A 21,973-nucleotide genomic window follows, 5' to 3' on the forward strand; every position below is an offset into this window, starting at 1 on the left:
AGCGCAGGCGGAAGGGAGGAGGGACAAGCGCCTGGACCGGGCACTGCCTCAGCAACCGGTGGGGCTGCCGGTGGGAGCAGCGTCTGCCCGCACCTGTGTGCGCCGGGCCGCGGGGAGCCAACTGCCGCCGCTGGTGCCCGAGGGCAGGCAGGGGGAGCGCCGGCCAGGGGCCTCGGGCTGGGGGCTTGCCCCCCCCCACCGGGAACTTGGCCACTGGTGAGCGCGGCCCGGCCCCAAGGGGGGCGGCGGCGCCCAGGGGAGAAGGGGGCTGCGGAACCGCCCGAGAACCCTTGGCCAGCTTGGAAGCTCCCAGTGGCTAGGCTCCCTTCGGAACTTGGATTCGCCCTCTGGGGGCTGCTGCTGCCCTTTGGGGGGAGGGAAGCCACTTGCCTAGGTTTTCTGCCGCTTCCTCCCCTTAACTCAGTGGGCTCCCTCCCCGTCTCCAACCTGACTCCCACTCCCCGCCTCCCCAAGCCCAGCCGCAGCTCCCTCGGACGCTAGTGATTTCCATTGGGTGAAGGAGGCAGGGGGAGGGAAGGAGGCGGGAAGGAGGAGGAGGAGGAGGAGGGGAGGGGAGGGGAGAGGAGGTGGGGGGAGAGTTGGGAGCCTTTCAAAACCCAAAGCTCACGCTGAGCCTCTCTCTCTGTGGACACTCCGCCTCAGAGACAGGGTCTGCCTCTGGTCTCCAAGATGTCTGGCAAACTTCTCCTGCTCTACCTGGCCATCTACCCGGCCCTCCAGATCAGGTGAGAGGATCGTCTTTTCTCTTCCGACCCCAGCATCCCGTTCCATTCCGCCCATCTGACCCCTTCCATCGAGGAGAGAAATATCTAAATGAAAAGCCAATCCTTCTCTCCTATCATCCCCCTCCATTCCCATCTCCCCTACACTGCTCCTGTTTGTCCCGAGTCCTTCTCCATTTCTCCTAGCACGTTAGTCCTGGAAGAGACCTTAATTTTCCTTTCATTTTGACCAATGGGGAAACTGAGTCCAGTCTCCCCGTTATCGCCTCCTTGCTTTCCTAATGAAGGGTCTGCCTGATGCCTGGGGGAGGGAAGCTGCGCGGGGCCCCAGCAAAATTCAGCTGGCACCAAGTAGCCCGCCCCCTTGGCTCTTTGAGAGCCCCCAGCTTTGAAGGCAGGGGATTTGGACGAGGGGAGGTCGGGGGAGCCGGGGGAAAGACTTGTGCCGGAGCCAGGCTGGGGGAGTCGGGGGACCAGCCTCTCGGCTCCAAGAAGTCCAAAGCTGAGTTGGGAAGGGGATGCGGGAGGAAGAAGGGGATGCGGGAGGAAGAAGGGGATGCGGGAGGAAGAAGGGGAGTGCGGTAATGTCACCGGGCGCCGGCTCCCTCTCTGGCCGCCTGGCTTTTTCCTGCCTGCGTGGCTGGGGGACCTGAGCGGCCAGCCACCCGGTCCCTCGCCCCGCCGTGCCCGCCCCCGTGCCCACCGGCGGGCCGGCTTTGGCCGGTCTCCGGCTCCCGTGCCATGTTCTTAGAGCCTCTCTCCCCGAGCCTCGGGCTGGGAGGGGGCGGGAATGTGCATCCTTTCTGCTTCCTCCAGCACCAACGGCGGCGCCCAGAATTCATTTCCACGTTCTCTAAGTGGGTGCACTGGCAGGGCTTCCCTCCGAGTTGGGGGGGACCGGATTGACCCCGACAGCCTGCGTCCCCGCCTTTAAAAAGGGACAAAGACGGGCTCTGGGTGCAAGTGGCGGCCAAACTCACTCCCTTGCGCCCTGTCACTTGTCGTAAGCCTCAGTCTCTCTGGCCGGGACCGGCCCCCACGCTGACTGGGGGGGAGGGGACGTGGGTCTCCGGGCCTGGGCTCCCCCTCCGATTCCCCGAGCATCCTGAAGGGAAGAGTGAGCCAGGGGTATTTGGCTGCCCTCCCCCGGGCAGAGGCCCCCAAGTTGGGGAGCGTGTGGGGGCTGAGGCTTGGCCGCCCCGGGACTCTGCAAGAGCCCCGAAGGGAGGCCGAGGTGCTCCCCACTCCGCCAGAGGCTGGCTGCCGGCCTGTTGCTCCCCGGCCTCCCCCCTCCCGCTTCCCCAGCAGCGCCCCCTCCTCCTCGGCTCTCCCCCTGACGTCCTCAGGGTGGGGCTGGCGGGTGCAGATGCCAGCTCGATGCGAGGCCGGCCTTTTGCCTCGCCGAGGCTTTGCTGTAAACAGCTCCTAGAGTCCAGAGCACACGGATTTTCAAGTTTTTTCCCTACTATCCCTAGCCCCGCTAGTGAGCTTAATGGCTGGATCGGGGAGAGAACATGTTGTCAGCAGATCATTACCCTCAGGGCTCCAGGGAAGTGGGATTTTACTGGCTGGAGCTAATTGGCAGAATAAGGCAACTTAATGCCCATCAAATCCCATTACCGATGCAGGCAGAGACTGGGCTGGGGATGGGACTGGGCCGGGGCCGGGCAGGCTGGGGGCTCCTCGGGTTGCGACTAGTGCAGCAGGCTAGGCTGTGGCCCTGCAGCCCGGCTCTTCCGGGCGGGCGCCCGTTGCCCACTGAGAATCCTCTCGGCTCTGGGCTCGCCAGCCCTCCCTCCCTGCCCTTGGCCCTCCCTCTGCAGTGCCTTTGCTCAGATTGATTTTTGTCCTGTCTGGCCCCAGGCTGGACCGTTGACTCCTCCGATGCCCTGCTCGGCATCTCTGGAGTGCTGGGTTTCAAAACCCTGGAGAGACCCCGGGAGACTTTAGGGAGGAGACCCTTCCAAGCAGGGCGTGGAGAGTGGAGAAGGCTTTGCCTCCCTCGTCGCGGGTGCTCTCTCTCTGGTTTGGGGCTACCAATGGTCCACCCAGCCCCGAATCTCCGATGGATCAGATAGAGCGTTGCCCAAGAGCCCCGGAAAAGAAGACCCGGTGCCCGGCTGCTGCCCGTGCCCCTGGCCACCCTCCTGCTCTTGCACTGACCCTTTCCTCAGGGGCTGCTGCTCACACTTGCCCTCTTTTCTGCGGGGGTACTTGAGTAGGTTCCCACATATCTACTCAGCCTCCCGGGCCAGAGATTTGAGTTGGGAGAATTCCTCTTGGCCATCTCTAGAATACCGACTGACAGTCATTTTGGTGAGGGAGAACGAGCCCATTCTCTCGTAGAACATGGTATACCACTAGTGGGCATTCTCTCCACGATAGCAGAGGGGAGGTCCGGGGATATAGCAAAATTTGCTTTGAGGTCTGGTTCCTCACATCCTAGGTATCGTACCTCTTCTACCCGAGCTCAAAACGCTACGCCAATTTGGCTTCTCTGGCCAGCTCCTTTCTTCCCCCTGCCAGGGACGAGGAAACAGGTACTCTGAGCTCCATCTGGTTTGCCATCCCTGAAATAGGTTGGGTTTGCAGAGTGGTTACCCCCCACAGCTACTGATTTCCTCCTGCCAGTCTAGGCTTGCAGTTCTGCTATCTGCCACCAAATGGGTAGACCCACACCAATGATTGAGATCTCCAAGATAATGTACATGAGCTGGCTAATTACTGCTTTTTACTAATAAAAGAACAGGATGACTGAGAGAGCAGATCCCTCCAAGAGATGAGTGACACAGACTTCCAAAGAGTCACAATCTCTCAGTGAGGGCATCCTAGCAAAGGAGATCAAAAGCCTTACGAAGCCTCGGGAGATGGATCTCGTGAGTGGTTTTGAGCCCAAACCTTCATCCCCTGGTAATTGACCTGCTGCTGCTGATCCGCCCTCGCATTTTGCCAGGCCGGTCTGCCGACCACAAGGAGTGTGGTCCGTGGCCAAGCTGGTAGACGAACCCTTCCCAGACGGGTAAGCTTAACTAGGGCTTCACTGTGGTGGATTAGCCTTCCTTTACCCAGGCCTACTTCCAAACTACAATGAGGTATTGGAAAAGGCCTTTAGTATCATAAAGATGAAGATTTCAACTAAAAAACTTTGAAAATTAAAAAAACAATGGGTATTCTTTCTATAGGAGGTTCTTCACAGCAACTGTTCCAACCTTCTTCATCTTTCTGCAAGCTCTCTCAGCAAGGGGACTCTTCTCCTTTACTGAGAGAATAAATCAGCGGTCTCCCAAATGGGGCTATCCCACCCCGGGTTGTGGTAAGACCCCAAGGGGTACGTTGTTAACCAATCACAGAATGGGGAGATGGGTCACAGCTGTATCCTACCGTGAAAGCCAATGGGGAAGGGGGCTTATCTCCAACACAGCCGTGCCTTCCAAAATCATCCCTCAACACTTCTTCCCTCTTCTCTCTCCTTTTGCTATGAAACCTCCCATCCCATCCCTTTCTGAGCTGGTCATTGGCCCCTCAGAATAGTTAATATCGAATTTTTCTCAAGAGCCCTGCCACATCAGCTGTGCGCATGCCATAAGAAAACCCTTCCCTCAGATCACCTGGCTGGCACGGTGTGCTATGGGGACTCTGGTAACTGACCCAATCAGGACAGAGTAAGTTACATACAATGAGCAGTCCCAGAAAGGGTGTGATCTGCAAAGAACTCTTTCTGTTCCTCCCTTCTCCATCCCCCTTCCAAATTTATCTCTATCCTGCAGCTTCTTCATCAGACTCCTAGTCTCTCTTTCTCCCTCTCCTCTAATCCATCTCCAAAACAGCTGCTAAAACAATCTCCCTAAAACCCAAGTCTGATCCTATCACTCTCCTGCTTAAGGACCTTCTAGAGCTCCCTATTGCTTCTAGAATAATATACAGTGTTCTTAGTATGGCATTTGAAGCTCATCACAAATTAGTTTCAGCACTGTATACCTTTTCAGGATTCTTTCATCTTATTCCTCCTTATATAATCGCCATTCTAGGCAAATTGCTGCTTTGGAAACTTTGGTGTTCCATAGCTTGCCTTCGTTTGACTGTTCTCCCTCTTTATTTCTGCTGCTCAGAAGCCCTGGCAAGGCTCTGTTTGGTGCCACTTCCTGTGGGAAGTTTGCCATGGTTTCCTCTTCCATCGGGGATGGGAACCTTTTTTCTGGCAAGGGCCATTTGGATATTTATAACATCATTTGCCGGCCATTCAAAATGATCGACTAGAAGAATTCAAGCGCCGGGAGGTTATTGTACCTAGCTTTCTGTTCATCACTGCCCACAGTTGCCTCATCCAATGATTTCGAGGCCCAGATGTTTCCTAGCCCTGCCTTAAAAGCTAGATTCCCCCTTGAGGGAAGAGAATAGTATCCAGCCAGTTACTTGCACATAGTAGTAGCTCCTAAATGCTCATTGGATTCTTATAAATTATCAGTGGACTAAATCTCATCTTAGGGTTTCTCTTCCTAGAGGCCCGGAGAAAGGCTGTGCTCACCTGCAGCTACTGAATATTTGCCTTTACCCTGATTCCTTTCTCTCCCGAGTCCATTTTGGGGCTCCCAAAGCCTTTAGAGGTGGTCCTTTAGTCTTGTTTAGAGGGAGGCAAGACCTTAGCCTCCTTCTCGGCAAGAACACCGAATCCCCAGGGTATCTGCTCCTTTGGCAGAGTCACTAAAGCCTGGCTGGTCTAAGTCCTCCCTATGATTCAGTGGAAAGTGTGAGAAAACCTCATGGTTCAAACTGTAGAAGACAGACAAGAAAGGGAAGGTGTGTGTGTATGTCCAAAAGCATTGCCTTTTTCTTTTGCCAGGGAGGCTCCTGCTTGCTCTTGCTACTAGGCCCTGACTTTGAAAGCCCAGAGCTGGGGTGAAAGTAGTTTTGCATACAATTGCTAGAAGCTACCTTGGGAAGCAAAGGGAGAGTGGACTTTAACTGGGGAATTTGGGGCTAAAGAAAGGTGATCTTTCTGGGGAGGGGCATTTGGGAGAGAGCTTTCAGGGAGGGGACCTTACACTCATTTGCTCTTTCTTGATCCTAGCTCTGACAGTGCCGAGGAGTATGACTATGACTACCTTGGTGTCAACAAGACTTGGGTCCTGACTCCTAGGGCCCAAGAGACTGATGCCACCCAGATCTTGAATACCCTTCTGAAGGACTATGACAGCAAGCTGAGGCCTGACATTGGAAGTAAGTATCAGAGAAACTCCTGTCCTTTTTCCTTAGATCAGAGTAGAGGGAGAGATTGGGGAGAGAAGAAAATGGTGGTGCGAGCAGATCCAAGAACAGCACAGGAGAGTGAAAGAAAGAACTGGGTCTGAGTAATAAGGACTCTGACCATCCGTATACAGAAGTCACCAGGACCTGATGGAGATCTTCTAGACCAAAAAGCCAGGTTAAAATCCAGGCCGAGGACCATCTTCTACATGAAGCCCATCCTGATTCCCACTCCCATGCCTAAATCCCTCCCCTTGGATTGACCTCATATGTGTTATACAGACACTTGTCAGGGTACGAATTGACTTTCCTATTGGAATGAAAATTGATCAAAGGTCGAGGAGACGCTTTTGTTTTTTGCCTTTGTGTCTTCAGTGCCTTAGATATAGTAGGTGCTTCTGTTCAAGTCAATATGTTTTCTAACTTGAATATTGGAGGGACCGGTACAATGGCTTAAGTATACATATGCGGTCTTCCTTCTGGCCATCTCCCCTTCTGAAGTTAACATTGCTAGCTTTTTACCTTCTTCTGTCTCTCTCCCCTTTCAGTCAAGCCTACGAACATTGATGTCGATATCTACGTGAACAGCATTGGGCCCGTTTCTGTCATCCAGATGGTGAGTACCAAAGGCACCAGCTGGGGGCTCCCTGGTCTGGCAAATCCATGTTCGTAGAGCTCCTATGCTTGGGAACAAGGTCTTTGTATCTAGAACCACACCGGAAGTGCGTGTAGGGATTTTAACTAACTTCTACCACATAACAATACCACACAAAGCAAAGTTACTGACCATCGATAGTCGCTTAGAAATAAATGTGAGGGTCTTTCTCAAGGGTATATTGGTAAATATTTAACAATCAGGTACCCTCCAAAAAAGTGTACTCCAAGAAACACTTTTTTGCTTATTCTGAATTGTTACCATTTTCTTCACTGCTTTCTTAGTCTGGAAATCAACAAAATAAATCAAATTCTAATTTATAGAATTCGCTAATTTTGAGACTTAAATATTCACATGGAAAATTTCCCAGTTGGCTCTCAGGAGCCTGTTGGAGCTGGTTCCAGCACACCCCTACTCCATTTATATTGCCCACTTCAAAAACGATTCTAGACCCTCCACTAAAAACAATTCAATTCAGTTCAGCACCTAATTATGTGAGCTACAGAGTGAAATATCAAAGATACAAAGAGAAGAACAGATGTGACTGCCAATGAGTCATCTTCTGAAATCAACCTGGAAACGGTACCTATGTTTTCATTGAGAAATTCTCTTGGTTTCTTTGGCTTTTGATCTTTCTTAAACTTCATTTGATTTTTATTGTTATTTTACGTTTTTGCATCACCTTAATTTCTGAATCTATTCCTCCCCCTCTCCTACCCAGCAAGATATCCTTTGTAACAAAAAGTGACAAAGAAAGTGGGAAAAAAAATCAGTTCAGTGAAACTAATCAACGCAGGAGCCGCATTTAACAGCATATGCAATGTTGCATAACCACAGTCTTCTATCTCTGCAAAGAAAGGAGGGAGAGAGGTATATATTCTCCTCTTTAAGTTAAGGGCACATATAGTCATTGTAATTACACAACATTTGATTCCTATCTTTTTTATTGTTTTTGGTTGGTTTTGTTTAGATTGTTGGAGTCATTGTTTTATATTGCTTTCCCGGTTCTCCTTACTTAACTCAGCATTCTTTCTTATTCTTCATCTTCATCGTGTCTTATGACACAATAACATTCCATTACGTTCGTGTACCACAACTGGTTTCGCCGTTGTTATTCAATGGGTACCTATACCATTTCTAGTTCTTTGAGCTGACATGAGTATTTTGGTACATAGGGTATTTTTGTTTTTGTCTTTGACTTCCTTTGTGCATAACTAGCAGTGGAATCTCTGGATCAAAGGATATAGACATTTTAGTTGCTTTCTGAGCTAGTTGGACCAATTTGCAGCTCTCTTGGTGTATTAACGTGCTGAGTGTTTCATAGTCCCTCTAAGATTGGTCAGTTTTTTCTTTTGTCACCTTTGCTCATTTCTTTGACGTCAGGTGAAATCTCTGGGTTGTTTTGATCTGTATTCTTATAACTAATGATTTGGAGCCATCTTTCACGTGGGTGTTGAGTTAGCAATTGTTTTGAGAAATATTTTTTCATATCCTTTGACTACTTTTGTACTAGAGAATGGTTTTTGGTCTATGTGTGTTTTATACATTTGGGTTTCTATGCATATAATTATCTATAAACAAATATGCATGTATAATTATCTAGCTAGTAAATGGTTTTGTATCCTGGATACCAAATGCTTATCAGAAAATTGGTCGCAAAGATTTACTCCTCAATAAATAACTTTCTTGCCCTAGCTGTCTTGATTTTATTTGTGTTTGAGCACTGCAACATCAAATAGTTGAAATTAGCTATTTTATCTTGGTGATGACTTCTATCCTTTGTCTGCTTAAGAACTCTTTCTCTAGCCATGGTTTTGAGATGTACTAAATTTTGTTCTCTTCTAATTTTATTTTTAATGATGTCAAGACAACAAACATTTATGTTCCTCTTCTAATTTTTTTTAAGGTTGTCAACAAGCATGTGTGTGCCAAGCACTGTGCTAAGCCCTGGGGATTCAAAGAAAAGCAATTAATATTCAGATTGTACATTTATTTGGAGCTTATTGTGGTTAGATGCAGGTTTTGTCAAATGGAGTGTTTTTTCAAGTAATTTATGTTTGCTGGTTTATTGAACAGTGGGTTATTAAATGTGATTGTTTCTGGTTTTCTTATGTAACCTGTTCCATTGATTTGCTTTTCTATTTTTAACCATAACCGAATAGTTTTGCTAATTACTGCTTTGTCATATAATTTGAGGTCCAACAGTGCTAGTCCCCCTTTATTCTTACTTTTTGGGCTATTATTTCCTGTGAAATTCTAGACATTTTATTCCTCCAAATGAATTTTGCTATTATGTTGTCTAGCTTCATAAAGTACCCGCCTTTGCAGTTTGAGTGATATGACATGAAACTTCTAAGTCAATTTACTATACCGGTACAGTCCAACCATGAGCAATTACTAGACGTCCAATTATTCTTCAAGTCATTATTTATTTATGATGTGTTCTTTAATTATATTTATATTTCTCTTAAATGTGTCTTGGCAGATTGACTTTTTGATAGATTGATATTTTATTCATTTTGTAACTATTTTGAATGAGACTTCCTTTTCTATCATCTTTTCTTATATTTTAAGAATGTATACTGACCCCTTGCCTAGAACTCTTGCAAAGTCCTTTGACCAAAAGCAAAATCATTCTGACCTGACCAGTCAGGAGGCTGTTAGTAAGGGGAAAAAAAAAGAAGGCCCTTGAAAAGAGAGCTCCAATGACCCTGAGAAGTAATCTAATAAAAGACCCTTATATGACAAGCAAAGAAAATGAGGTTAAGGGAATTGCCCCGTGTCATGCAGATAGTAAATGGCAGAGCTAGGATTTGAACCCAGACTTCCATCTCTCAGTTTTTCCACTGCACCATAGGCCAACCAGGCTTTGGAATTATTGACTATGCTTGAGGAATTTGGTCTAGAAACTTCTTGGGATTAATAATTCCTCTTCCTACCCAGCTAGATGGTTTGGTGGATATAGTGGCAGGTCAGATTCAGGAAGACCTGACTTACTATTAGCTTATTAACTTGTTAGGTATGTGACCCAGGGCAAGTCACTTAACATGTTTGCCTCAGTTTCCTCATCTGTAAAATGTGGATCATAATAGCACCTATCTCCCAGGCTTGTTGTGAGGATCAAAATGAGATTAAATAATTGTAAAAGCAGTTAGCACAGGGCCTGACACATAGTAAGGGCTATATAAATATTAGCTTTTCTTATCACTGTTGGAAAGATCCTTAGAGATCATTAGTCCAAGCCTCTTGTTCTCAGAGAAGGGAAAGGATTTGATTTAGGACATTAGTAATAGACCCAGGAACTAGAATCCAAATCTCCTGGCTCCCAGAACCAGGCACCCTCCTTAAGCTGAGATTCTGGTCCAACTTGGGGGTGGCAGAGGGAGAAGTGAAGGAGAGAGGAACCTGGCCTAGACCAGAGCCACACAAAGCTGGAATAAGGAGCAGGGCAGGAACCTGGTATTCTATAGGTCCCCCCATGGCTGTTTTTCCATAGCACCGTGTAATGTTCTAATAATTGTACGGGGCTTAGTGCTCATGATGTAGCATCAGGGCTGTTAGGGACCTTAGAGACCGAATCCATTCCCCTTCATTTTAACGAGCTGTCGTCCAGCCACATTTCTTCGATCCTCTATTTATGTAATTGATGCTTTGACCCCAAGTGTTGAATTTTACATTTGTCCCTCTTCTATCTCAGCTTCTTAGATTAGGGGAAGAGGCTTGCCTATAATCACATGGTGGGTTCATGCCCAAGGCCCGCTGAGTAACTCAGAGTTAAGCACTCTTTCCACCACCCAGTACCATCATCTCAGACTTCTCAGTCTAGTTAGAGGGAAGATATAGCACCTCCCCAGTTTCTAGGAGGATATTTTCTTTCTTTTTTAAATTATAGCTTTTCATTGACAGAACATACGCATGGGCAGTTTTTCAGCAATGGCCTCTTGCAAACACTTCTGTTCCAACTTTTCCCCTCCTTCCTCCCACCCTCTCCCCCAGATGGCAGGTAGTCCCATACATGTTAAATATGTTAAAGTATCTGGTAAATGCAATATATGTATACATATATATTTATACAGTTATCTTGTCACACAAGAAAAATCGGATTTAGAAAGAAGGTAAAAATTATCTGGGAAGAAAAAGAAAAATGCAAGCAAACAATAACAGGTAGAGTGCAAATGCTATGTTGTGGTCCATACTCATTTCCCAGTGTTCTTTCGCTGGGTGTAGCTGGTTCTGTTCATCACTGATCAATTGGAATTGATTTGGATCCTAGAAGGATATTTTCTAATTCTTTACTTAAGAGGCCCATTTAAGCCCTCTAATAAATATCTTAAAAATCTTTCGGGACCTCTCAGTTTTGTCATTTGTCAAATGAGGAGGTTGGATTAGATGTCTTCAAAGGCCTAATCTAACTCTAAACCGATAATCCTATCAATCAATCAAATAATATTGATTAAGTGCCTATTGTGCGCCAGGCACCATGCTGAGCACTGAGGATACAAAAAGAGGCAAAAGACAATCCTCATCCTCAAAGAGCTTACTATTTAATGGGGAGCCCACCTGCAAACAAATAATAACAAGGCAATCTATCCCATGGCCCATGGTCACTGACCATTTTGTATGCTGCCTGGTTTTCCAGGCCTTCTGGGAAGGAGGAAGTACTTCTAGATTCAACACTTCTTTCTCCACCCTCTCTTATACAAAGATCCTGGCCCAGCTCAGTAGAGGGAGTAGTGGTAGGGAAGCATATGTTTAAGAGAGAGGGACGTGGGCCAAGCCAGGGCCACACAAGGCAGGAACTTGGTATTCTCTAGGCCCTCCCATTGCTGTCTGTGTTCATCGTGCCCAGTGAACATCAAAGCAAAGGGCACAGCTTTGGAGGGGAAAACATGTTATAAGAAGGTAGCCTGGGTGTGAGCAAAAAAGGGCAGGGAATGGGAGAAGTACTTTGCACATGGGGATGCATCTAAGAAGATGAGGCTTTTTTTAATTTAAAAAACTGCCAATTCACCAAAGCTGATTCCTCCCTAGTCACTGGCCCCTTGCATTCGTCCAGCTACCTGAACTCCATAGTGTCTCGGAGGTCCCCTAGACTCTGCCCCTATATTTGCTATTCTCTAGAGCTAGCTCTGGCACTGAGACTATCCCCTTCTGCTCCCTTTGATTTAACTGCTACCAATAGTAGTGTGAACAGGGGAAGGGGAAAGAGAACAAGGCAAGGGAACGAGCATTTGTATAGGATCTACTATCTATACTACGCGCCGGGCACTTTGCTTAGTGCTTTTAACAAATTTCATCTCATTTGATCCTCACAATACTCCATGAGGTAGGTGCTATTGTTATTATCCCCATTTTACAGATGAGGAAACTGAGGTAAACAAAGATCAAGTCGTTTGCCCAGGGTCATATAGTTAATAAGTATCTGGGATCGGATTTAAACTTGGGTCCTCCTGACTCTTAGCCCAGCACTCTATTTATTGACTTTGCCTCTCAACTTCCCTTTGGACAGCTAGGAGATGTGGGGAGCAGGCAACGTGGAGGTAATGGGACTATATCTCCTCTAAATCTTGGGGTACACATAAGCTGTATCTATGTGTGTGTCTGAGGGGGATGATGAGTCTGAAGAAACACTAAGAATCAGGAAGGGGAATAACTCGAAGGCCTATCTTCTTGCCTATCATGTTATTACAAGAAATGCTACTCCTTAATCATCTCTGGGTCCATCACGGTGCCTAGCACAGGGTGTTGCCTATAGCAAGTGTTTAGCGAATATCTGTGGATGGATAGATTATTAAAAGGGATGTTTTATGAACATTAAAAAGGAAAAATAGTGATTACACAAAGCCAGCATGGCGGCTTCATCAAGAGCAGGTCCTGCCAGACTAACCTCATTTCCTTTTTGATAAAGTGACTAGATTGGGATCAGGAGAATGGCACAGATGTAATATCCCTCAATTTCAGTGTGGCATTTGACAAAGTCTTCTGCAATATCCTTGTCAACAAGGGGGAGAGAACATGTGATGATACAGACTTCAAAGCTGAGTGACCTTAATGAATGTCTGGTCAAACTACTACTGTGTTTTACAGATGAGGCCCTGAGGTGAAATGATTTGCTGAAGGTTCTATAGGTATTAAGTAGCACAGTTCGAATTTAAGCGGTGGTACTCTGACTCCAGATACAATGCCTTTTCCTGCTGTACTGGACGGGGATATAGTCAGATATTGGAAAACCCCATCAGAGAGCTGGAACCAAAGAGCGATGATCAGTCTTAGCCTGGTGCAGGATCTTTTTGCGGTCCTGTTCCATTAACCAGTTTTTAATCAATGACTTGGACGAAAGCAGAGGTGATACCCTTATCACATTTTCAGGTGATGGGAAGCTGGGAGGGATTGTTAATGCACTGAACTGGTATCCAAATAGATCTTGACTGGCTAAATCGATGGACCGAGTCTAAGAAGATACGATTTAATAGGTATAAATGGAAGATCCTATATGGGCTCAAAGCATTCATTTCACAAGTATAAGATGGAAGAGATGTCAGTAGACAATAATTCATATTGAGAAGCAGAATGGTAGAGTGGGAAAGAAGACCTGGATTCAAATCATGGTTTTGCCATTTATCACCTTTGAGATTCTGGGCCATTTTCTTCACCTCTTTTGACTTAGTTACCTTTCCTTTTTTTCTTTATTGAAGCTTTTTAATTTTCAAAACATATGCATGAGCTACACCCAAAGAAGGAATACTGGGAAATGAATGTGAACTATTTGCAATTTTGATTTTCTTCCCGAGTTATTTTTACCTTCTGAATCCAATTCTCCCTGTGCAACAAGAGAACTGTTTGGTTCTGCAAATATGTATTGTATCTAGGATATACTGCAACATGTTTAGCATATATAGGACTGCTTGCCATCCTGGGGGGGGGGGGGGAGGGAGGGAGGGGAAAAAACGAAACATAAGTGATTGCAAGGGATAATGTCGTGTAGAAATTATCCTGGCATGGATTCTGTCAATGCGAAGTTATTATTAAATAAAATAAAATTTATTATAAAAAAAAAAAAAAAAAAAAAACATATGCATGGATAATTCTTCAACATTAACCTTGCAAAACCTTGTATTCCAATTTTTTCCCCCTTCCCCTATCCCTTCCCCTAGATGACAAGTAGTTCAATATATGTTAACATAGTTACCTTTACTATACAATGGGGGAGGGAAGGTTGATGACCTAGATGATCCCTATGGTTCCTTCCAACACTAAGTCTGGGATCCTGATGAATCGCCCTCTTGTCACCTTCCCTCAATCCCTTAAGTCCAGAGACAGGCCCACTCAAGCTTCCATGTACTTGCTGAATTAGCACGTTCTATGGGTGGTAGAATGGGGATGGCTATTTTAAAACAACGATAACTAACATTAATATAATACTTACTATGTGCCAGGCACTGTGTTGAGCACTTACAACAACTCTGGAAGGCAGGGGGTGCTATTGTTGATCCAAATTCAAAAGACTGGATATTTTGGGGGACGACAACCACGACATGACAGCCCCAAACCCAAATCCAGACTTAAGCTGTAATGAGAGATACAGTGTCCATAATGAAGGAGGTTACAATGTACCCTGAGCTGACTACATCTAGAGATTTATGTTGGGTCCTTAGGGCCATGTTTTAGGAAACAAATGGACAAATTGAAACATGTCCAGATGAGAATGCGAAGCCTATTACTTGGGCCGGAAACCACATCACACGATGATCAGTTGAAGAAATTGGAGCTGTTCAGCCTGGAAGAGATGAGACTGGGCAAGGGGTGTGGTGGGGAGGCAGCAGGATGAGACATGATTGCTGTCTCCCAGCATTCTAAGGGCTATTGTCATGTGAGGTTGGCAGAGTAGATAGAACTAGGAGAATTGGACAGATGCTATAGAGAGGCTTGTTTTAACGCCACATAAGGGAGGGAAAGTGCTCATTAGTTTTACAAAATCTGTCCCAGAAGGTAGCGAATTCCCCATCTTTGGAGGTCTTCAAGCAGTTTAGTTGATCATCCCCTGAGTTTTTGTCCTTTTGCAGCTATGAGTTGGTGCACATAAGAGGTGCCAAACTCGTAGCCTAGGGCTATACTCTTCCTACTAGGCCTGCAGAACTCCTGAGGCCTAAACCAGACTAAAATGCAGTTGGGAAAGGGTAGCTTAGCTGGTGCAGTGGATAGAGCACGGACCCTGAAGTCAGGAGAAGCTAAGCATTCAAATCCGGCCTCAAACACTTAACATTCATTATCTGTGTGACCCTGGGCAATTATTTCACCAAGAAATGAAGTATAATTGGGAAATTTTTGACAAAATAAACGAAAATGTAATGCGACATGGAAAAGCATAAGTGAGCATTATCTAAGTCAACATGCAGCCCTCGGGGATCCTTTTCTATTCGAGTATGACCCCATGATTGTAAATGGCCTCTGAGGTCCTTCTGGAATTCTTCAGTTCTATGGCTGAATGAATAAATTATCATTTCATTCTCCATGTTCCTTGGGGATTAGGATATGCTGGCAACTCCAACTCGGCGGGAGAGAATCTCCAAGCCTGGGTTAGTACAGAAGTAGAGGGTGGGAGAAATTCTGTGTGCACCTCCGGGTTCCTGCCTTTGGGATTTTGGTATCGTTGGCAAATGTGTGATGACATCATAGAAATTTAGAACCAGAAGGAACTCGGTGATGATGTGGCCAACGCTCTCCTTTTTATAAAACAGTAACCTGAGGTCCAGAAAGGGGAAGGGGACTTCTATTCAAGACCACGCTGCCACTTAGCTGAAGAGCTGGCACCGGAGCCCAGCTATCCCAAGCCCATCCAGAACAAGGATAAGGACCAGTGTGGGGATGAGCACAGTGGTGGGGGCTGGGGAGTGGTTAAGGGAGGTGCCGGCCTTGGTTGGAAGGATGCCGAAGCCCTTCACAACCAGACAGGGAGTGGCCACTAGGTCATGCTAAGCCGGCTGCCTCTGTATCTTTTGGTTTTGAAGAGCCCTCACAGCTTCCCAGCAATATGTGGCATCCCGGCTGGCAGGAACACCACACAATCATAGGCTTTCAGATACCAGAATTAGGGCTGGGGAGCCATACAGACAGCTCTCCGGCTGGACCTTCAGGTGATAAATCATGCCAGGATGGGAAACTCATTTCGCTCCCCTTAAAAAATGAAAAGAAGATGTGATTTAAAATCTCCTTCTTAGAAGCTAGGCACCGGATCCCTATCATCCATCATCCAAATTGAACTATATTAGTTAAGAGCTGTTCGAAGGGAGACGAGCCGCAAATGCGGATTGTTACACAATGCCAGAACAATTGCCACCTAAGTGGCTCCTTTTTTTCATACTTGCCCTGTTAATTGTGTTTTGTCCTTGGAGTTGTTTTCTGTAGTAAGGTAGACCACCTCCACATAAAACTCCAGAGTTGAGATCCCTCTCCAGAAACCATCTCTGTTGCCAGATTCATGGAGGCAAGGCAGTTGAGCTCAGGGAGGAGAAAGACAGCTATTTCTGCCAGTGGCCCGAATGGGTCTGCCAGTTTCTCTCTCATTTTGCTGCTTCCTACAGGCTTCAGATAGAAGCAGAGAGAGAGCCCAGGCCTCTGAAGCTTTATATTGTGGCTGCAAAACTGAGCGTGTGTGGCAACAAGAAGGAGAACAAGATACCTGGGGGATTTCTGTGGAGTTTCTGGTTAGCTAAGGGGTTCATCACTATGGGTGTCTGTGCCCCTGTTCTTCTGTGTCATGTGTACCTCCTGTTCTGTGCTATGCAGTGCGATAAGCCGACTGAGGTCTTGGGCACAGGATTCATCAAAAGACTGGATGATGATAAGTCAGTCAAAAGCTCAGAGCTAGGTTCATCCTCAGTAGTACCTTTCTAGCCCTTCCCTATTCTCTCTGACACGATTGTATTAAAGGTCTTGGGATCCAGACAGCTCAAGTTAATGATATCCCCCTTCCTTTGGCTAACAGCCGCCTAGCAAGAAGGAACCTTCGTCCCATCTCACCTGCAGGAACTGCTTTCTCAAGGTCATGCCCAGTTGGCTTTAAGGGGGATACTCAGATACTCTGCTCCTTTCAGCCTGGCTCACCCTGTTACTTCGATCATAGAATGCTGTTTTGGGATAGATACCTATTTTCAGTATCTTCTGGGATAGCTATGCTAGGAACACAGAAGGCAGGCTCCTTTTTTCTCCCAGAAGGCCTTAAGGTTCAAAGAGATTTTGAGTGGTCAGCTAGAGCTATCCTCTTGCCTCCAGGCAGGAATGATCCTTAACTACCTCTGAAAAAATGAAAGACAGTGATACTGTGGCAAAGCCAACTGCAAAAGGCATCAGAAAACCTCTCTCTGAGACTTTTTATGCATGTAAATATGGTCAGGTCTATTTACTTCTCTGAGACGCATTTCCTCATCCATAAAATAGGGCCAATGGCATCTAGACTAACTACTTCTCAGAGGGGCAGCTAGGTGGCACAGTGAATAAAGCACCAGCCCTGGACTAAGGTTCAAATTTTCCCTTGGACGCTTCCCAGCTGTCACACAGCCTGGATTTCATTGGAAATGCGTCTGAGGTTTGAAGCCTGTTTAATCAAGGTCTTGAGTGCCATTTTAAATGAGGTACCTGCACTGGGCCTTATATCCCTGTGAGTCAGCTAAGTGATGCTAGAGATGTAAGCCGTGAAAGATAAGTCCTTTTGTTATCAGGCCCAGGTAGAAACTGTCGCGGCACAGACCTGATATGGATAGCTGTCATCTCAGCGAAGGAGGCGGGACAGGCTATGAGAACGAGAAGACAGCAAGTGCTGCCAGAAGCCATAACTAGGGGACAGTATCTTCCTTCCTCGGGCTACCTAGAGTTACACAGCAAATCAGCCCAAACTTCTTGGTTAGACATCATAGACACACGGTGGTTTAGATCCGATTTGATTGCTTTAGAGGATAAAACCCTGCTGCCAGAGCTCCCCAGGACAGAGGGCTAGGCCCAAATGGCCACCGATAGTTCAGTACTTAGGAGTCTGCCTCTGTTCTCAACTTTGCAGGGGTCATAGGACCATGAAAGGAATTCAGAGACAGCAGGGTGAAGGGGCTGGTTCTTCCTTATTGCCATGCATACCTAACAGGGGCCAGCGAGGGCATTTGGGAAAAACCCAAACTGAGAACACTGAGGGGCATGTAGCTGGCCCTTTCTCTGTCCCTCCAGGGCTTAGTATAGAACCTGGGTGCTTAATAAATGATCGTTTCCTCAAAGTCACTTTTCTTTCTTTTGGAAAAAAATGCTATTTCTTTTTTTCCAAAGATGTATAAAGACAATTTTTAACATTCACATTTATGAAATTTTGAGTTGGAAATTTTCTTCCTCCTTCCCAAACGCTACCCCTCCTAAAGACAGTAAACAATCTGATAGCGGTTTTATACATGAATTCATTTTTCTAGAGAAGCTTTTCTAGAAGTTTCAAATCTATCTAATGGAACTATCATGTAGGTTTCACTTCTCCATCTTTTCTACAAGATAACACAAAGTGCTTTGTCAAATGTTTTGACATCAAGGACCTTTAATCAAAAGGAGCCAAAACATATCACCTTGCGAAATCCGACCTCATTTCCTCAGATTGGAATAGGTACTGCTAAGTAAAGGGAGTGAGGCTGTGAATGCTTCTAAATGCCTACAGAAATAGGGAAATAAACAGGCCTAGAGGGAACAAACATCTAGCCTGAAGACAATCCCAATCCTCTATTTTCTGGGGCCCAGGAAGATTGGATCTGAGCTCTACCCTGGGGTTACTTTTGAAAAGCTCAAACTTGTTTCTTTTTTCTTTTCACCAAGACATTTCACCTGATACTTGAAGGAAGAGGTGTCACCAGGGACATATCATCCCCTGCTGATTCTGGCCACGCGTTGTTGGCAAGTAGGATCTGCCAGGGGTTTCTGGCTGATGAGAGGCTGCGGTAGAACGAGTCAAACCTTAGGCTCAAATCCCGTTCTGCTGCTTCCTACCCTGGGCAAGTCGTTTCACCTCTCTGGGCCTCAGTTTCCCCATGTGTAAAATTAAGTGATTGGGAAGTAGATGATATTTAAGATACGATTGCGTTCTAAATCGACAGCTCCATGTTTTTATGCATTTAACCGGATACCGAGTTTCTCAGTTGTACTCTGAGCATTGACCCCTCCGACTCAGAAACTTAATCATTAGTCATCCAGCCCACAAGAAACAATCCTCCCCTCCACAGCTATATCAGTTTAGGTTTTAGTGCTCTGTTTTAAACAGCAACATGTGAGTATATCTGAAACAATCAGTATTTTGTTAGCAAGCAATTATCGTCCCAGGAATTGCAGACAGTCCCAGCATGTCTAGTCGCGATAAGAAGTCTATAATGCCGCATCTAGCTGCAATAATTATTGGAGGGTGTACTCATTGAGCCAGTTCTTTAAAACAGAATCCCCAGGATTTCAGCTGCTTCCATATAGATGTACATTCAGGGTCCCCTTGTCAAACCCACGGCGGGGGGGGGGGGGGGGGGGGGGGGGGAGGGAATCGATCCATTCATTATCGGTTGATGTGTAATTAACTTACAATTGTTATCTTGTTAAATAGAAATTAAATCCTTGTTTGAAACACTTTATAATTTAGAATCTAAACACAGCATGAATGTAGAATCAATGCCCTGCTGGATGACTTAACAGTTCAAGTAACTGGGGAAAAAAGGTTTTTGGTTTCTAAGTTGGAGCTGACAGCAGCAGTCCAGTTCTGCCAGGCCCCTTCAGGAGCAATAAGGAGTCCCCTGATCCTGCAGGGAGAGCTCCTGATTGGAGGAGGGGCAGAGGCCAAAGGGCTCCTTTTGTCTTGTTCCACTAGCTATTATAGTCTTAGGGTTCCACCTACCAGCACTGGGGGAGGCTTTATACTGCTCTGTCCCTCTCCTCGATCTTTCTTTGCCTGCCCACATCAATTTGCTTAATTCACCACTGAATTATGTCTGAGTGAGAGGCAGCCAAGTTTCCTCCCCTAACAGGAGTCTTCTGGCCACGTAGGGAGTGGATGTTAGCATGGTGCTTTTGTTGTACTCAGATTAGCTCAGGGATTTTGCAGAGGACAAAGTGCTTTAGCTTTTAAAAGGGATGTTGGTACACATGTGGGTAGGTTGACATTTGCATCAAAATAAAATATTTGCATTATATTATATATTTAACTCCTCAGACCTGATTTAAATTCATATTTAAATTGTTCTCTAAGATTTACGAAGTTCTTTCCTCACAGCAGTTCTGTGAATCAAACAATGCAAGTATCATTAACCCCATAATACAGATAGCAAAGGAAAGATCAGAGAAGCTAATAATAATAGGTTGTAGTTATATGGAAGTTTAAAAAAATTGATTGTCTCTTTTTTTTTTTTACCATGACATCAATTTCCAAATCCCTTTCCTCTCCTTTACCTAGCAGGCCTTACCTTCTAAAAAAGATTTTGTTTTGAAGTTCAGAAAAATCTATGGATAGGTCCCCATAGCATCTGACAGCATATGCAACATTTGATTTGTATTACTTCCCCCAACCTTTCATCTGTCTTCAAGGCCAAGATTCAGTATCATTTTAATATTCTTTCAGTTTACATTGTCAATGTGTTAAATGTTGTTTTCTTAGTTCTTCATTCTGCATTAGTTATTTTAAGTCTTCCTATGTTTTTCTGAATTATTTATATCTATCATTTCTTCCGGCATCACAATTTGTTTAGCCAGTCTCCAATCTGTTGACATTTACCACATTTCCCATTATTTTCCGTCTCACACACAGTTGCTATGATTAATATGGTGTAAATAGAACCATTCTTTTTGTCTCCCACCTCTCTGGGGTCATTGGGATAGTTGGGTAAAAGGTATGGAAATTTCAGTCATTTCCTTAACAGAATTTGAAACTGCTTTCCAGAATGGTTGGATTAATCCACAGTTCCATCAATAATATATTATTTTGCCTTTCTTTCTACAACCCTTTCAATATTGGCCCTTTCTCTCTTTTGTCATATTTGTTGATTTGCTGGGTTTGCAGTGAAACATCAGATTTGTTTTGATTTGCATCTCTTCTCTTAGTGGATCGGAATATTTTTCATATGGCTGTTAAAAGTTTGAAAATCTTTTGATAACTGTTTATTCATATCCTTTGACTATTTATCTATTGAAGGAGTGGCTCTTGGGCTTATATATTTATGTAAATTTCTTAATTATCTTGTATATCAGACCTTTATCAGAGATCTTTGATGCAAAGACTTTCCTTAATCAAAAGCTGCATTGATTTTGTCTGTATAAGAGTATTATCATTTCCAATAATAAAAATTGTCTAGTTTATTCTAATTCTTGTTTGTTTAGGAATTCTCCCTCTAGTCGTAGTTATGAAAAAAGTCATCTCCATCCATTTGCCCTAGTTTGTGAAAAAATGATCTGGATGTATGTATATATATATATATATATAGTGTACATTTGGGACAATATGGTATGTAATATATAGAGTAATGATGCAGAGCAAAACTTTTTTTTGGGCCAAATCGCTTTCTAATTTTCCAGTTATTCATGTCAAATTGGGAATCCTTAGTCCTTGATATTCTTAGGGTTGTAGAACTCTGGGGTTTAATAATTTTATCCTTTCTGATTCTTGCTTATCTAGTCCATTCCACTCAAAGCAGCTCCATGTTGTTACTGGGAATGGAGTCAGATGAGGCTCACATGAATTAATAGATGCACAGCACTTTGCAAATCTTAGCTTTAGAAATGTCATTGATATTATTTGTACTATCGATGTTACTATTTATTATTTGACCGGTTCCAAAGTGTTTTCAGCATTACTTTGTAATTTTTATAGTATGAGGTCTAAAAGTGCTATTCTTCCTTCGTTCCTATTGTTTTTCTCATTCTTTCTTTTGAAATACTAGACCTTTTTGGCCCTTCAGATAAATTTTGATATTCTTTTGTCAAGCTTCATGAATGTAGAACTTCTCAAAAAGTTTTAAATTCGCTCATAATTCATCCCTATGGCAATCCTTCAAAAAAAAAGCTATTATTATTATCCCCATTTGATAGAGAAAGAAATCAAGGCTCATGAAGGGAAAGTAATCAGTAAGTGCCTGAGGCCACATCCAAATTCAGATCTTGCTTGTTTTAAGCTCAGCCCTCCTCTATCTACTAGAGCAAAAGGTCCCTTGGACTACTAATTATCAGGCTCTGAACTGGAACTCAGATCTGGATGCCCATATTCCAAGTGTGGTTCCAGGAAAGTTGTCTGACACTGAAACTCACAAGGAAACCTGGGTTCTAGTTCAATCTCTGTCACCAT

At 45.0% G+C, this 21,973-nt stretch overlaps 1 protein-coding gene across 1 annotated transcript in view; it reads left to right on the top strand.

Annotated features, from left to right (window-relative positions):
- The first annotated feature begins 5,795 nt into the window (after positions 1–5,795).
- The window catches only part of LOC127542673 (gamma-aminobutyric acid receptor subunit gamma-4-like), a 56,284-nt gene continuing 40,106 nt past the window's right edge, over positions 5,796–21,973 (top strand). The window contains exons 1-2 of the mRNA XM_051968429.1: positions 5,796–5,960; positions 6,536–6,603. Coding sequence (XP_051824389.1) covers positions 6,601–6,603 — 3 coding nt within the window. The 5' untranslated portion in view covers positions 5,796–5,960; positions 6,536–6,600. The remainder of the gene's footprint in view (positions 5,961–6,535; positions 6,604–21,973) is intronic.

The sequence above is a fragment of the Antechinus flavipes genome, chromosome X (genome assembly GCF_016432865.1).
Source record: "Antechinus flavipes isolate AdamAnt ecotype Samford, QLD, Australia chromosome X, AdamAnt_v2, whole genome shotgun sequence".
Taxonomy (NCBI): Eukaryota; Metazoa; Chordata; class Mammalia; order Dasyuromorphia; family Dasyuridae; genus Antechinus; species Antechinus flavipes.